The sequence below is a fragment of the Filicampus tigris genome, chromosome 6 (genome assembly GCF_054856515.1).
Source record: "Filicampus tigris isolate MCC_2025a chromosome 6, RoL_Ftig_1.0, whole genome shotgun sequence".
NCBI lineage: Eukaryota > Metazoa > Chordata > Actinopteri > Syngnathiformes > Syngnathidae > Filicampus > Filicampus tigris.
Window position 1 is genome coordinate 11,303,911 of NC_141222.1, and position 16,106 is coordinate 11,320,016.

The 16,106-nt window shown below is 41.3% G+C and overlaps 2 protein-coding genes across 2 annotated transcripts; both read right to left on the minus strand.

The window, feature by feature from the left end:
* Positions 1–760: 760 nt before the first annotated feature.
* Positions 761–4,822, minus strand: LOC147145778 (uncharacterized). The gene is made up of 3 exons (XM_086033533.1): positions 4,416–4,822; positions 1,232–2,341; positions 761–926 (listed from the first exon to the last, which is right to left on the minus strand). The coding sequence occupies exons 2-3, from the start codon at positions 2,262–2,264 to the stop codon at positions 919–921; spliced, it is 1,041 nt and encodes a 346-aa protein (XP_085889659.1). The 5' UTR covers positions 2,265–2,341; positions 4,416–4,822; the 3' UTR covers positions 761–918.
* A 4,863-nt stretch (positions 4,823–9,685) lies between these two features.
* klf1 (Kruppel like factor 1 (erythroid)) lies at positions 9,686–15,728 on the minus strand. Its single transcript, XM_086033534.1, has 3 exons — positions 15,455–15,728; positions 11,901–12,678; positions 9,686–11,817 (listed from the first exon to the last, which is right to left on the minus strand). Exons 1-3 carry the CDS (start codon positions 15,515–15,517, stop codon positions 11,642–11,644), a joined length of 1,017 nt encoding a protein of 338 aa, XP_085889660.1. The 5' UTR covers positions 15,518–15,728; the 3' UTR covers positions 9,686–11,641.
* Positions 15,729–16,106: the final 378 nt, after the last annotated feature.

A 16,106-nucleotide genomic window follows, 5' to 3' on the forward strand; every position in this document is an offset into this window, starting at 1 on the left:
GAAATATTTGACACAGCATAATATGATGGAATGCTGTCACAGAATTCTTAACAATTCTTATTTGAATCCGAATTAATAAATAAGTTTATTTGAGCTGATCCTCAAAGCTATATTGTCTTTCTGATATCAAATTTGTACTCTCTCAAGTTGTTAATATATTCTGAACCTTCATCCTTTCCTCCGCATAGTGGCCAATCAGTCTCCCCCAAAGTGGTTTCAAAGTTAAAAATAGCTTTTCTGTGTCTGACGTGACGGATGACTCATGCCGCGTCCTGCTCCTCTCCCTGTGTCTATGCACCATTGCTCTCTTCAACTTCAGTATCAGTAGCAAGGTTAGTCAAAAACTATCTATTGTACCATGTAACATGTAGTAAATTATATATTGTTCTCACACCCAGTCTCTGATGTTTTTGAATGAATGAATGACATTTTATTTCAATCAGTCATTCAAAAAAACAGACCGAAAAGGCAATGGCTGAAGGTAACGCTTATTTTCGCCCGTTTAACAAAATGAAAGCCGAATTATCCATCATTGTTTATTTTATCAACTGTCCATTCATGGGGGAGGGGTCACGGGACATGCAAACTCCACACAGGAAGACTACTGAGGCTCGAACTTTGAATGTCAGAACCACGAGGCAGACATTCATCATGCGCCATCTATATGGAATGAAAATTGACCAAAAATGATACAATAATTGACCAGCTTTGCGTTTCAGTGTTTAATTCAGTTACATCATGGATGCAGTCAACACACAGATAAGAGGAATTTTTAATTTATTTTCAGAAATTAAGTCCACGTTCACATATCTTTGTTTCATGAAACATGAAAAGTTGAAGAAAATGATGCCACAGATTTGTTATGACCTGTTTACGCCACACTTGTTTGGTAAAATTTGGTGTTGTCATAATGAACGCTTAAAAGCCTGCAAGTCAAAGTATTGTGTCAATTAACAAGTCTAATTGAAGTAGATATATAAACTGTCTTTCAAATCAATTCATAGTTCATTTGCCTTTATTTTAGCTTTACCTAAAAGAACAAAACATTAATGCGTAATAAATTGGATATTGTCTTCTGTAATATAGATTAATTTATTGCTTGTGTCTGTTATAAAATACATGGAAAGAGGACCTTGAAAAATTAATTGCATATTAAATCACAGTTGCAAATATTGAGGGGGAAAAATTGCAATTTGTTTTCAAAATCGTTGCGCACTTCACAATCACTCACCATCATGGTCATCATCAAATGCTCTCTTGGAGAGCAGCTGCTGAGAAAAGAGCTGCTTGAGTCGAGACACTTCTTGCGAGAGGCAACTGATCTGAGAGCTGAGGCTGATGTTCTCAACTGGATCCCTTGAAGACGAATTCTGACTCTCCTCACTGGACCACATCAGCTGACCCTCAACCGGACCCTCCCACGCTGCACGTGGATGGCTCCCCCTGGACATGCTTGCCTCCACTGATGGTGGAGACATTTCCCCGCCAGCGTTGCCACCACTGGGGACTTTAAAGCGCAGCTTGTGTGGGAGTCTCTTAAAAGTGTCAGGTGGTTCTTGAACGTTTTCATGGGGGCCGTCATGTAGCCACGGGTGATGTGGGCTGCAGGCCTGCACAAGCTCCTTAGGAGATGGCCCAGGACAAGTTGGATCCAAAAACTCTGGCGCGCATGCATTTAAATTACGCAAGGAGGACACCCCGCCCTCATCAGATGCCAATGGAGGGCCTGTCTTTTCACTTATGGCATTGTGTGGTGATGGATGGTTTCTTGAGTACATCCGATGTAGGTCGAATGCTTCATCCGAGCCTTGCGTTGCGCTGGGCGTAGACTGAATGAGCGGCAGGATGGAAACATGTGAAATGTCTTTGACCAGGCCAAAGCGGAACTTGATGGCGAGCAGCTCGGCTCTCAGACGCGAATTCTCCTCCAGTAGGCTAACGACCTGCGTTTCCAACACCATGTCATTGGCCCGCCGCTTCTCTCGAGAACGCTTGGCTGCCTCGTTGTTCTTCTTGCGCTTGTCCCAATAACCTTCGTCTTTCTTCTCACTAGGAATGAACTGGCGTTTGCGCCGTGCAGTGTCAACATCGTCGCTATTACGAAGTGATTCATGAAGAAATTCTACATTCTCTTTGTGTTTGAGGGCAAAGCTGACACCCAGGAGGCCTCGAGCCAAATTCTGTGAGGAGACGCTGTGATCACTGCACAGAGCTCTGCCATGGGGCCTGTCGCAAGCCGTGCAGCCCGCAGTGTGTCCTGTCATGCTCAGACACTCCCACGTCCAACTGAATCAACAGGGACTGTAGGCTGTGAGCGTGAGGCGTACAGCGGTGGCGCCCCCTGGTGGCAAAACAAAAAAAACACGTGGTCAGCGAGCAATTTTTCTTTTAATAGTTTCTCACGCACACACACGCACACACACGCACACACCCACACACCCACACACACATATATATATATATATATATATATATATATATATATATATATATATATATATATATATATATATATATATATATATATATATATATATATATATATTCATGTGCAGTGAATTAGCCTTTGATTGTAAATTCCAGGCAGACGTGATGCTTACCTGTTTGCATACCCATGCAAGTTTTAGCATTGTTGTTCAACATTAATCCATTAATTATGTAGAAATACAAATTTTATACATAGATCAAATATCATAGAACATTTTTCGGCGGTCTTGCATACATTTTGCATGATAATCACTCCACTTTAAACCCAGGCTTAATGTCTGCTGAGCAATGCATTGCAAACAAATGTTTCTTTGTTAGCCGCAAGCAAGCTAAGCGAAAGCTTGAAAGGCTTCGACGACATACAGCGAGAGGAGTTTACCCGGACACAAATGAATGACGTTTTACACCATTAAAGTAGTGATCGACGTACTCTGTCAAACAAAAGCAACATACCTTTGCTGTCACGACACGAAGATGGTTGTGTGTTTTATGTTAATTGAATTTATTTTATTTGTTTATTCTTTATTGTTTTGTAAAGTGCTTTATTACAGCTCGAGCTGTTATGAAATGCGCTATATAAATAAAATGGTATTGTATTGTATTGTATTAAATGCAGCCACCATGTTTCACTCACCCAGACATAAAGTAATCACAAAGTAAGAGTCCAGGCACTTGCAGGATCAAAGTCTTCCATAGGCACTCTTCTTAATAGTCAAGTAATTCACAATTTTGTGATAACTCACTTAAGATTAATCTCTCCGTGGCTGATTTATATGAGAATGATGAAATGTGGAAGTGAGCAGAGCTACATAGAATTACGCTGAGATGAGCGCACACTGCTTCTTTGCTAAAAAAAAAAAAAACAAAAAAACATTGCTTCTTTGCTGTTCACGGTTAGGGGCGAGTCATTAAACACCAGTCAGGATATTTACGGAGACTGAAGTGGGAATCAGTTTTTCATTTCATTTATTTGGATGAGGAATGGCTACAGTTTTTCGACCTACAACACGTCGTCCAATTTGGAACGTAACAGCCGAAATGGCACGTCCCAATGCGGCCACACCGCACACCGAGTCAGTCAGTCTCCTCGCTGGAACTTCTTATCCGCTGAACATTGACACTTGTTCGATGAGGGTTTACCTCAACCTCATGCCACTTCACTGTCACGCCGAAGCTGGCGGCTGCAAGCGGTGTCGGACAACGCACGCGACTGCTTGGGAGGCAGCCCCGCGACATGAATGAAGACGCAGGCTGGGCGGACCGTAAGGAGCTAATGTTGTTGTGCTAACGCCTTTTATTTTAACGGCCTAAAGCTAGTTGTTACTATCAGCAGTGCCTTTATCTTACTGTTAGCCAGGGAGGGGGGGGTCGCCGGGAGAAGCGATCGCCACGGTATTTTTGATTTTGTGGAAGTGATCATGATGAGCTCACGTTTTATGTCAATAAATCCAAACTATTGTGCAGAACACTTTTATACTTTCACAGGTTGAAGTGGACAAGAGTAGTAATGTGCATTTGCATTTTGGTGGCGATCGGTCACCGTTTTAGACAACAGAACTGACAAAGCGAGCAATAGTACAACGCTTGCCTCCCTCCAGAGACCGCTGGCCCTCATGTATTTAATGACTCTATATAATAGATGAATTTCACTCTTTGCATTGACCTACTTAATTTTGACAATATTTAAATTTTATTAGGTTGCACCTGTATATATTACAGAGTACTCAAATAAACTTTTACTTTTAACTACTTTTTTTTTTTTTACAAAGCCAAGATTTCTTTGTTTCTTTAGAAAATATGTACACAGGCACAGTTTGCTCCACTAGATCACAATTCCACTTAGTTATGATAACTAAAAAACAGTCACTTCTAAACTCAATGGATGAATAAAATAGAGTCACAAAAAGCATCAATAAGTGTTTACTTACAAATGAACCAGTCGTTGGTTGAGCAGGAAATGACTTGTGGAGGCTCAGCAGGTCATCTGCATGCATGGTTCTGCTCCTCAAAATCTCCACATCTAGCTTTTAGTTTCCCTGCTCCGCCTGCCTCTCGCCCAGCTCCCCTTCTGTTTGTATAGCTACTGGAAGATATTTTTAAAGCAAATCTAGTTTACTCTTAATTGAAACTAACAAACACTGTACTGTATTGTATACTGTCACTTTTGGATGGATATAATAACTAACACACAGGACATTTAGTTTGAGTCACATAATGTGATTAAATTGGCCACTGGACTGCTATAAACAGCATCTTCATAGACCAAAGTAATTTTGCTTGCTTCTGCTGTATATGCACATTATTATTTTTGATTAAAAAGTAGCCTACAGTCAAAAATAACAAACAATACATTAATATTCTTCTTCTTATTATTATTATTATTAATTTTAATCCAAATACCCCAGTGTAATTTATTTAGTCACAGTTTCACCACCCAATGACGCAATTCCTGCCACACGTTATGTAATGTAAAAAATAGTAAGTAAGCCCCATTGAAGGATACAGAGGAATGGAGATGAAAGCCAATTAATGGTCTGAACTGAGATTGGTTATGTAACATACACAAACAGAGAGAGCATGTGAGGACAGCATAGTGCTGAAAGTTCATCTTAGGTTGCGCACATACACACGCACACACACACCCCCACCCCCACACACACACACACACACACACACATGCAAGCACGGACATAAAAACCTCCATTGTTGTTCTGCAAGTGGCCTGCTGACCAGTAATACTTCCTCCACGCACACACGTGCTATACACTGGACCTCTCTGTCTCTTGGACTGCTCTCAGTCTTCATGCTATGACAATAACAGAATTAGCCTGGTAAAATAACCTCAACAAATGTATTTGACCATGTGGGTGTGTATATGTACTTGAGTTTCAAATGTACTGCTGCAGCGACTGTCTAAGCGTGGTACGTGTACCACTAATGTTACACCAGCTCCTTCTAGTGGTATGTGACAGAATTACTGAATGAAGTACAAATGCAGTTGCAGCATTCAAAACATGAAATCGATTTGAATACAATTCAACCTTTTAAGTACAATACATTTTCATTTATTGTTTAACAGTTTTATTGTTTAGGTACAATTTTTATTTATCTTATATCTGCAGTTCATGTTTAATTAAAGTAATTTCATCCACCCGTCCATCCATCCACCTATATCGCTATATCGCTTATCCTCACAATGGTCGCGGGAGTGCTGGAGCCTATCCCAGCTGTCTTCGGGCAGTAGGCGGGGGACACCCTGATTTGGTTGCCATGCAATCACAGGGCACACAGAGACAAACAAACAACCGCACTCACAATCAGGAAATTGTATTGAGGTAATGGTTGTTATATTTGTTTTATTCATGTTCCATGCCATACTGCAAATTGGCATGGCATGGTTTGAGTGTACATGTTGCACAAACACAATTGCATAAACTTTTAAGTTTTAGTTAAAATAACTCTTTTCTGACAATTGACCTTGTACTTCTCAGCAGTTAAAAGTGTGGGAGATTCTCTGTGTATATATTTAACTCTCATTTTTAGTAAAACTTATTGGATACTCTATATTTGTTTAAGCCGTTAACACTTTGTACTGTGCTATTTTTAACACCCATGCATCCATATATAATAGATATTTTTCAGTTCAAAACAAAAAAGCGCAAAAATATCATGTGAATCACTGTCTTATATTGAGTACACGCAGACATTGCTTCCACACTTTGGAACATGGAAAAATATTGCATTAGTGTGTTGCGTCAGAGAAGTGACGGGTTGCTGATTTCAACTGTTAGCCTGTTGACAGGCAAACAGGCATACACTATAACCCTCTATTGAACACCACTACCACTACTACTACTATTACTACTACTACTACTACTACTAAAACACTCTATTAAAACACCACTACCACTACTACTAATAACTACTACTACTTAGGTAACTAACAGATGACATGGCTTTTCTTTGACCATAGTTAGTACCATTAATTATCATGTAACTAAAATGTTGGGAAAAAATACTTTTCTGGTAAAACAATGAATGACGTTTAAGGGGTTCTGTGAAGTCTGAAAAACAACATCAAACGTAAGACATGCCGCTTTGATGGATAAGCCTTTGTTAAATTAAGTAATAAAAGCCAGTTAGCAAAACTAGCTAAGTACATTGGCACACTGTGTACACTGTGACAGTGCTCTGGACAGACATACTGCTGTTTCATCTCACCCTGTGTGTGTGTTTGTGTGCACGCGCGTGTTTGGGTGCGTGTGTGTGTGTGTGTGTACGTCGCGGTTCAAATCAGGACACCACTAACCAATGGCCCCTCCTGCTCTGTATCCCTCCATGCAGTTGGGATCACAGTTCCTCTCAGGCTACTCCACTGCAGCTGCTTTTAGCTTTTTAATCCTCATCCTGTTTTGGACATCCGTCCAACATTCCCATGAAATGGAGTTGTATAATATCACTAATGGTATCCACACATGAAGACTTACTTATTGTAAGGGAGACACAACTCAAATGTTGGTCAAATGCCACCTGGTTACAGACAATATTCCCTCCAAGCTGCGCACGTTCGCAATTGCACACTGCTCTCACCCTCTCAGCACACCAATGTATATGCATTCAAAATAAATAAATCAAACCTGAGCTTTGTTGGCATTTTGCATTTTCATATTCACCTCATACAAAGAAATTGAAAAGTTTACTTGGCACATGGGGTTGATGGAGCAGGAAGAAAAATGTGTAAAAAAAAAAAAAAGACAGAAAATGGTCAAAGTGTGAGAGTATTTCAGACTGAAGCAGGGGCGGAGCCACGGGTGTGCACAGACCCACCCAGATTGACAGACTGCCCACCCAGTGAGACTCATGAAAAAATATACACGTTTACATTTTTAGTAAATTATTATTAAACTATCTTTGAATTTGTGTTTTGTTGTGTTTTTTATTTTATTGAATATCAAGAATGGCATAATATGTAAGGAAGGAAGATCTAAAATAATCTATCATTTTTCACTTTGTCATTTTATTTGAATATACGATGTGTCGGGACAGGAGGATTGTGCTCAGTCAGAGAAATATTCAGGCCCACCCTGATTTTTCCCATTAGCCATATTCTGGCTCCGCCCCTGGACTGAAGTGCGCACCATGCCGTGTAATCGTTGTCACATGGACCATGCTTTCTGCCAAAGACACCCACTGCCACTAGGTTAATTTGATCTAGTCTCCCATCCTATATGTGGCTTCTTTATAGTGATATTAATGTTGATGTACCTCGCTAATTTAACATTAACCCCGCGGAGGGTTTGGTCTCTGTTAATTATATGTCTACTGTCAAGTGACAAGTGCAGTGCACGCTAACCATTATGCATGTAATGCTCTTGGACAGGATTTGTAAAAAATAAAATCACAGGTGAAATGGCTCAAGCAGGTTGAAAATGGACAAAAATAGTTGTGATGTGTTTGACAACATGCCAATTGGAGACACGGTGTTATCCAGCGTTTGTGCTGTCCGCTCGTGACATCACCAATCCCCTAATAACTAACCGGGGAAAAGTGCCCAGATGCTGAGTGAGAATATCTCTGCACAACTGAAGCATATTAACAGGGGTGCACACTTTTGTGCACTAGAATAATGCAGCTCAGTCAGTCTGGGCATCAGATGTCAATTTGACATCAATATGACATCAATTGAAAGATTTTGATGACTTAGAGCCGTCTTGACTGCGGTCAGGCTATGCAACCTCAATTCGAAGTTATGCCAGTGGCCACAATTATTGCTTTTGAGAGCCAACTTCAAAATAAAAGCTCAGTGAGGCATTGATACCGATGTACAGTCCCACTTGGTACACTTTTATTTTGAAGTTGGTCCTTGTGGTGCCTTGTGTAGCGTGTAGATAACTGTTGTTGTGTCAGGGTTAGCTAACAACTACATTCGCCATAATAGACGGCGGCCAAACGTGTCATAGGAGTTTTTTGGCAAAATGCCTCGGCGCTGCGTGGTGAATCATTGTTCACATTCAGGCCAACATTTGTTTGAGTGGCCAAAAGATAAGAATCATTTTGAAAAACATGATTTTCATTACCAATGACAATGTAGGACACCAACACACTGACGAGTGCTCTCAGTGATAGCAGAATAAATGGACCAAGTAGGTTATCTGATTGTGCGTAATTGACAGCACAAATTTCAAACAATAACGCAAGGCTAATAACCGCTGCCGATATAGCTTACCATTCTTCCAATCTCGATGGGTCTCGTCTCCACTCCATGTCTGGTCGTTCGGTCATGCCAACAATCTTGTCTTCCTCAAACACTTCAAACAGATCTGCTCAGATAAGTTTGAAATATCGCTTTCTGAGTCAATTTCTGTCATGCTTTGTACACTTTCTATGTTGAGTTCTGCCTTTTTTCTTCTTGAAAGGACATCACATTTCCGGGTTTCTCGCACGCCAGGATCTCACTTTGGGAAAATGATTACTTTGTTGAATATATGAAATAGAAATGATTTCCTTTTTCATGCTTTATTTTTGTATGATGTTTAATTACTTTACTTTGATTTCATTTGGTATTTTCTTAAAAGAGGTGTTCATCCCTCAAATGATGAAAAATAAAAAGTCAACCTCTTCTTCGTGGAAATTTACCTGTTGCACAGAGGGTTGTGGGTGATGGGGCGGGGCCTTGGAATGTATCATCAGTAAAAAGTAAGGGAACACTGTATACATCCTTCCTCCCACATCCCAAAACCATAAAACCACGCATGTTAGATTTATTGAAAACTCTTAAAATTGCCAATGGGTGTGAATATGAACATGAATGGATGTTTGTCTATATGTGCCTTGTGATTGGCTGGTGACAAGTCCATGGCATACGTCGCCTCTCCCCCAAAGTCAACTGGTCGAGGCTTCAGCAATCCTAATGAGACAAGAGGTAGAGAAAATGGATGGATGGATATTTTCTACAATTATCGCAAGAATGTCGATCTAGTGATGAATCGTACAAACAAACCTTTGGCCAAACGACTCAAATTGACAGTGTTCTTATGCAATACTCGTGCGTGTGTGAGGCAGAAGCTGGAAAACCTTCCATCAAATATCAAAAATAGTCAGTCATTTCCAAATCTTACGTCATTTTGAGTCTTCAGCTCACAAAGCCAACAAGTGTATAAATTATGCATTAAACATCACAATAAACTGGGTAGCGGTATTTCAAGTAAAAGTGGTATAAGTCTTTATTGGAATGTGACAATGAAAGCAATAACCAGCCATTTGAAGCACATGTAAATGTAAAAAAGCAATATAAAAATGACATATTATCTAGCATGCAAAACTTGTCAATAAATATGTTGGTCACTTGAAAAAAGATACACATAGTGTGTGCATTCCCCCAGCCCCCCTTCAGTTGAGATCCTTCTTGACCAGGAGTGTCCAAACTCGGTCCTCAAGGGCCGGTGTCCTGCCTATTTTCCATCGATCCCAGCTACAACGCACCTGATGATCGTTATCAAGCTTCTTCAGAGCTTGCTTGATGAGCTGATCATTTAAATCAGGTGTGTTGCCGCAAGGAGAATTGGAAAACGGGCAGGAAAGCGGCCCTTGAGGACCGGAACTGGACACCCCTGTTCTAGACAAACGTAATACTACACAACCCTGAGTTAAATAATTAATCAAATAATTCAACTCGAAACAACTGCAGTGGGAGGGAAAATGGAAGGAATTGAGAACAATAGAACATGAGGATATCATCTCAACTGTGGTCAAGACTTCATGTGAGTGCCTAATCTTAAAACCTACTCACCTCTCAGTAGGTTTTGTGTTAGTGTTCAAGTTTACTGTCTACATGCACCATATGTGTACAGTGTTCGCTCATGTTTGGTCATTAACTGGGCCATCATTTATGAGCTTAGTTCATTTTTCACATAATGTAAAGAATTTGACACTTTATGGATTTGGCAACGTGGGTTGTTTTAGAATCATCAAACAGCGTGCAGCTTCAAAACAAGGCTCTGCATTTAGGCATGAAGAATCTAATAAAAAAAAAATACAATTGTTTAATAAATTACTTCAACTTTTTATCACAGGAAATGTACAGGCTACAAAGATCTGAAAATATCATTTATCAAATTGTATTATAGTAACTACAAAATTTAAAGCTATTTTGCAAAACATTGCTTTGCAATTTTCATCGTCTTGGTATGTCTCGTCAACCAGACACGAAAATCAAAGACAATGACATTGACATTCAACAGCATAATGGAAATCCAAAGAAGTAAACAGCACACACACATATTGACTAGCACATTAGCTGCACCTGCATATATCTCAAAGAATTATGTCCTTTCCTAGATAATAACAACACTCAGTTTAGATTGACACTGCCAGGGAGGTATCGATGAAATCAATGAAAATGTTTTTAACTGTTGTTGTCAAGTCACAGTGGTGTTGAACTGCACCGCATCATACTGAGAGATATTTCGAATATATTGCCTGTTTCATGTAGCCAGATGAGGCAATGCTGGAGTACAAATGCCTCCCAATATGATTCAATACAGTTGTACACCTCCGGGAACGACATCAACAGTAATACATTGTTCCTGTCACAATTTGCGATATATTTGCATTTCGGTTATTTGCTGAAAAACTCACCGATTCGCTGTTTTTAGACTCTTACAGGAACGAGATGCCTAAATTTGGAGCCACGCCATGTCGAAATAAAAAGCAGTGCTTTGGCACCATCTTGGAGCCAAGGAACTGTGTTGAGCTCAGGGGAGGAGCTGAGATCAGCCCAGGAGGTGGAAGGAGAAGAAATAGTCTATGCCGCATTTACGCAATTTTCATAATCAAATTATTTTTGAAGGGTACTTTTGTAAGGTCGAGTTTGAAACGATATTAAACTGCTTTGGGGCTGTACGTTGTTGCACTGTATATTAACAGTATTAATAATTAATAAACCTTTCTTGTTGTGTGTTTCCCCCAAAAATAGTTTACAAATGTTTGTATTAACAGTTTTAACTGTGGCGGAATGAGCTCTCTGACAGCAGAAATTAACCAAATGCCATTATTATCTTCACAGAGGCATAATTGTTCATTAAGCTCCTGTATTTGATTTCATTCAAGATGTGTGCCTAAGGACTGAGTGTATATCTTGATGCCATACTGAGCATCAGGTGTGTCTCTTCATATGCAGAGCCAGGTGGTCAGAACGGGAGAAGGCCCTCTGACAGAGCACACATTCGTAGGGTTTTTGGCCCGTGTGCTTGCGGTAGTGACGCGTCAGCTCATCAGAGCGAGCAAACTTCCAGCTGCAGCCTTCCCATGAACAATGGTACGGCTTCTCCCCTGGAAAAATACCAAACGGGATAATAGTCAAGAAAGAGAGAAAGAGAGAGTGAGGTGCTGTGTGAGTGAGCCGCTGGACTTACCCGTGTGTGTGCGGAGGTGAGCCTTGAGGTGCGAGCTCTTGGTGTAGGTCTTGCTGCAACCTGGATATTCGCAGCTGTGGACGGCGGGCTTCTTTTTCCCGGTCGACTTTCGCCCGCGCTTCCCCTCCGTCCCGCCAGGGGGCAGCTGCGGTCCGGCCATCTGTTGCGGTACGGCCAAACGGCCCGTGGCCTGGCTGTGGGTGTAGTCACAGAAAAGGCTTGCGCCGTGGGTGAAGTGAGACGGGTAAGTGTAGTGTCGAGGGTCGGAGGTCGCGGCTTGGGGTGGGATGAACCTGCCGTCGGGGAAAGCCACCAAAGAAGGATGCTGTGGGGGGTAATAGGAATTGAATTCCCATGACGTAACCTCGTTAAGGCTCCCTGTGTTGTGTCTTTCCTGGGAGAAGCCAAACTGCTCGACATGATTGGCAGCTGACCTTCGACCGGCCGGGTCGTTATTGTAACCTTGGTGGTACGCTGGTGGCTGGAATGATGCAGTCGGGGCCATGAACTCGGCCATGAGACTACAGTCCAACTGCTCCTGACCCATTTGGTCTGCCTCGTGGTACACTGTGTCTTGGTTCAGCTGTTGTTGGCAGCTCTCATCGCTGCGGTCCAGGGAAGGGCTGAGGTCCGGTGAGGGGCCGCTCCACTCAGACAGCAGCAGCTCGATGTCCCAGGAAGCCTGGCTGTCGTCGTCCAGGAGCTCCTCGCTCATTTGCTGGGAGAGATTCAGCTGCTCTTGGCCCAGAGGGGCCGATCCGTCGTCACACTTCCACACCTGTGATGTTTTGGCAAATTGAGAAGAAAAGAATGGAAAGCAAGAACTTAAGAATTGCTTACTCCTGAGTGATAAGTTTGCTTCATTCTGTTGTTTAACACGAAAACTGGTCGTAGGGGCAATTAGGGAGATTCCCCATAACGTATGACTGCATTGTCAACTAGGGATAGACCGATTATCGGTCGGGCCAATTATCGGCACCGATATTTGGCTTTTTGATGAATATCGGCATCGGCCTTTTTTAAAACTCTGCTGGCCGATGACAAATCAATTTAAAACAGTGGAAATCAAAACAAAGATATGTGAAAGTTTAACATATCTGTCATTTTGAAATTTTCATTTAACTGTAGAAAACTACACAGAGCTATTGTTTAAGTTTTCCTTTATCCTTTTTAAGACATGCTGACAATCCTGGGTGCTCCCTGAACTTTTTGTTAGAATTTTATAACGGAGATGTAAATTGTCAAAAATATATTGTAATAATGATTTTTAAAAAATCACCATTATGCAAACCTGAACCATTGTTCAATAAACATGCCTAAAGACGTTACAACAAAGTTAAGAATACATTTTTCTTTAGATTTTGATGCCAATATTTTCCTTTTCACCCGAAAATGAATATCAGCTCCAAATATCAGTTGTCGGCCTCCTTGACTACTAATAATCAGTATCGGTATCGGCCCCGAAAAAAAGCATATCGGTCTATCTCTTGTCAACTTAGGTTTCCAGTTTTGTCTTTGTGGACCAATATCAGCCGTCTCAGATGTGTTCAAAATTCTCAATTGTGGTTTAATATGAGGCGGCACGGTAGTCGACTGGTTAGCACGTCCGCCTCACAGTTCAGAGGTCGTCGGTTCGATTCCGGCCCCCGGCCTTCCTGTGTGGGGTTTGCATGTTCTCCCCGTGACTGTGTGGGTTTTCTCGGGGTACTCCGGTTTCCTACCACATTCCAAAAAAAAAAAAAAAAGGTTGTTTGTGATTCTAAGCGTGTGTGTGTGTTTGTTTGTCTCTGTGTGCCCTGCGATTGACTGGCAACCAATTCAGGGTGTCCGCCGCCTACTGCCCATTGACAGCTGGGATAGGCTCCAGCACGCCCGCGACCCTTGTGTGGATGAGCGGTATCGATAATGGATGGATGGATGGGTTCAATACGTAAAGTGCTAAGTACAATTAGTGCTAAATGTTGTCAACCAAATTGAGGCTTCTACCCGCCTCTGTCCATTTAAATAACAACTTAAATAGTAAACAGAGGGATGTAATTTTGGGCGTCACGGTGAAACAGTAGGTAACACATCTGCCTCACACTTCTGAAGTTCTGGGTTTAAATCTTGCCTTCCTTTTGGAGCAAGATTTGAATGAAGCCTCATTAACCCTCCGCCCAACGAGTCTCTGGCCAGATGTGCCCCTCACTAAAATGCATGAGTGTGATTCTCAAACATAGCCAAATAAATAGATAAATAAAAATAGTCACAGAGAACACTGTCCAGTTTCAACAAAATAGCAGCACTAGCAATACTACGATAGCATGAGCACTGTAAACAATCCGACGATAGCCACAGCGGCTACGTTTGTTACATTTCTTATTCATAGTTGTGTTAATCTAAAACTAAATATTATTGGTTTGGAGTTTTCTTTTTTTGGAATGTACACTCAATTAAAAGTCAAAGAGCGCTGATAAACTCATCGATTGTGCATAAATCTAGCTAATTCCGGGTTACACCTGAATCTTCAACTGGCAAGAGGTCCATTGCTCTGCATCTTTTTGTTAGTCTTATGCTCAGTTGCTCGCAAAAGAGGAATTGGCTTTTTTTCCCCAGAGGTAGAAGATAACTCAAGCAAACAGACCAGCGCTCCACTGCCCGGGTGTGCCGGTGATCTGCTCTGAATGTGCCTGCGAGTGCACGGCGATTGACACCTCGTCGGTCACGCCTTCAGTCTCTGATTTGTTGTTCTTCCTTGGGCTCTGTGGTTTCTTTATAATCACAACTACTAGATGGGGCCAGAGAGTGATATTTTTTGCTCAGATCATTTTTACTGATGCACTGCTGTCAGTTTTATATTGGCGTTCTTAACAAATTTGACACAAAGTGTTTGTTCTTTTAAACTGAAAACTCCCCTTTAATTGAAGTCTCCAAATTCACTTTGGATGGTGTGAATTGTGGTTTGCCTATACAACGAGTGAGTGATAATCAACAACAGCAGTCCTCCTCTCACCCAAAGTCAGCCGAGATAGACTCCAGCTCACCAGCACTATCGAAAATGGACGGACGGATGGAGGGTTTGTAAATTTTCCCGCCACCAACACCATGTGGCCAAATTAGATGTCATTATATCACATCACATAGAGATGTATCTTAGCAGCAAGTGACCATGCAAATGTACAGCATGACATTACTTTAGTTTATTTTAATTATGCTATACAGTAAGTTCAGATGCGATGCTTAATAATCATGTTTTGTTGTTTTCTGGGGATTCTTTTAACTTTTTAAATATTTCAACTGAAAGACAAATCTTAATTTAACACTTTTGGCTTCAACACGTCACACCACTAGGTGAGGTTAATGTGCTCACTAGTGCACAATTTAACTCTTGAGAAGGCCTTGATGCCTTTCTTAATGGCCTGCTTGGCTGTTTGCTCAGTAGTTGAGCAATTCCAGAGCAATCACAAGTTCAACATTATACTATACTTTCTCTCTATTAGATGTTTCTTCAGAGGTCCCGAGGCTTTCCTGGCATTATGTGTAAGCATAACAAGTGAAGTTCAAACGATACTTACTTTCATGTCAGAGAGGTTTGAAAAGGAGCTGAAGGAAGGGAGCACAGCCTGGGTGGCAGCCATGAAAAACTTGAATAGACAGTAGCCAGCAGTAGTCAGGTGTTGTGTTCTCTCTTTTTTTTTTTCTCTCTATGCCTTAATATCCTCTTGGCCTTCGGCTAAAAGACATTCACTCACAAGCCCCTCAAGCTGCTCTCGGCAGTTACAGTTCACGCAGTGACCTGAGAAACAGTTTGTTAAAGTTGCCCCCTTTGCACCATTCCTCTCTGCTATCTCTCGCTCCTCGCTCTTGTCTATCTCTGTCAGCTGGAACTCACACTTCAAATCTCTCTTTTTCATGTCGCTTTGGACCGTTAGGAGGTGGAGCGCTGCCTTAAGATTTGCAATCACCCCCCCAAAATGTGTTTTAATTTTGCATCTACCTGTTCTCTGCAGTCGAGATGTTTGGATGCGGCCTAATCACGAACTAAAAGCAGTTCCCGTCAATCCCAATTTTCTCAAGTTTTGAGTGAGTTTTATTTTGGAACTACCTGTAAATGACATGCAAAATTACTGTCAGAAGTTATGTTACAAGATATTAGTAAATAATACACTTTATCAATATATGTATAACCAATACATTTAAGTTGTAGTTAATTAGAATGCCCTTGCT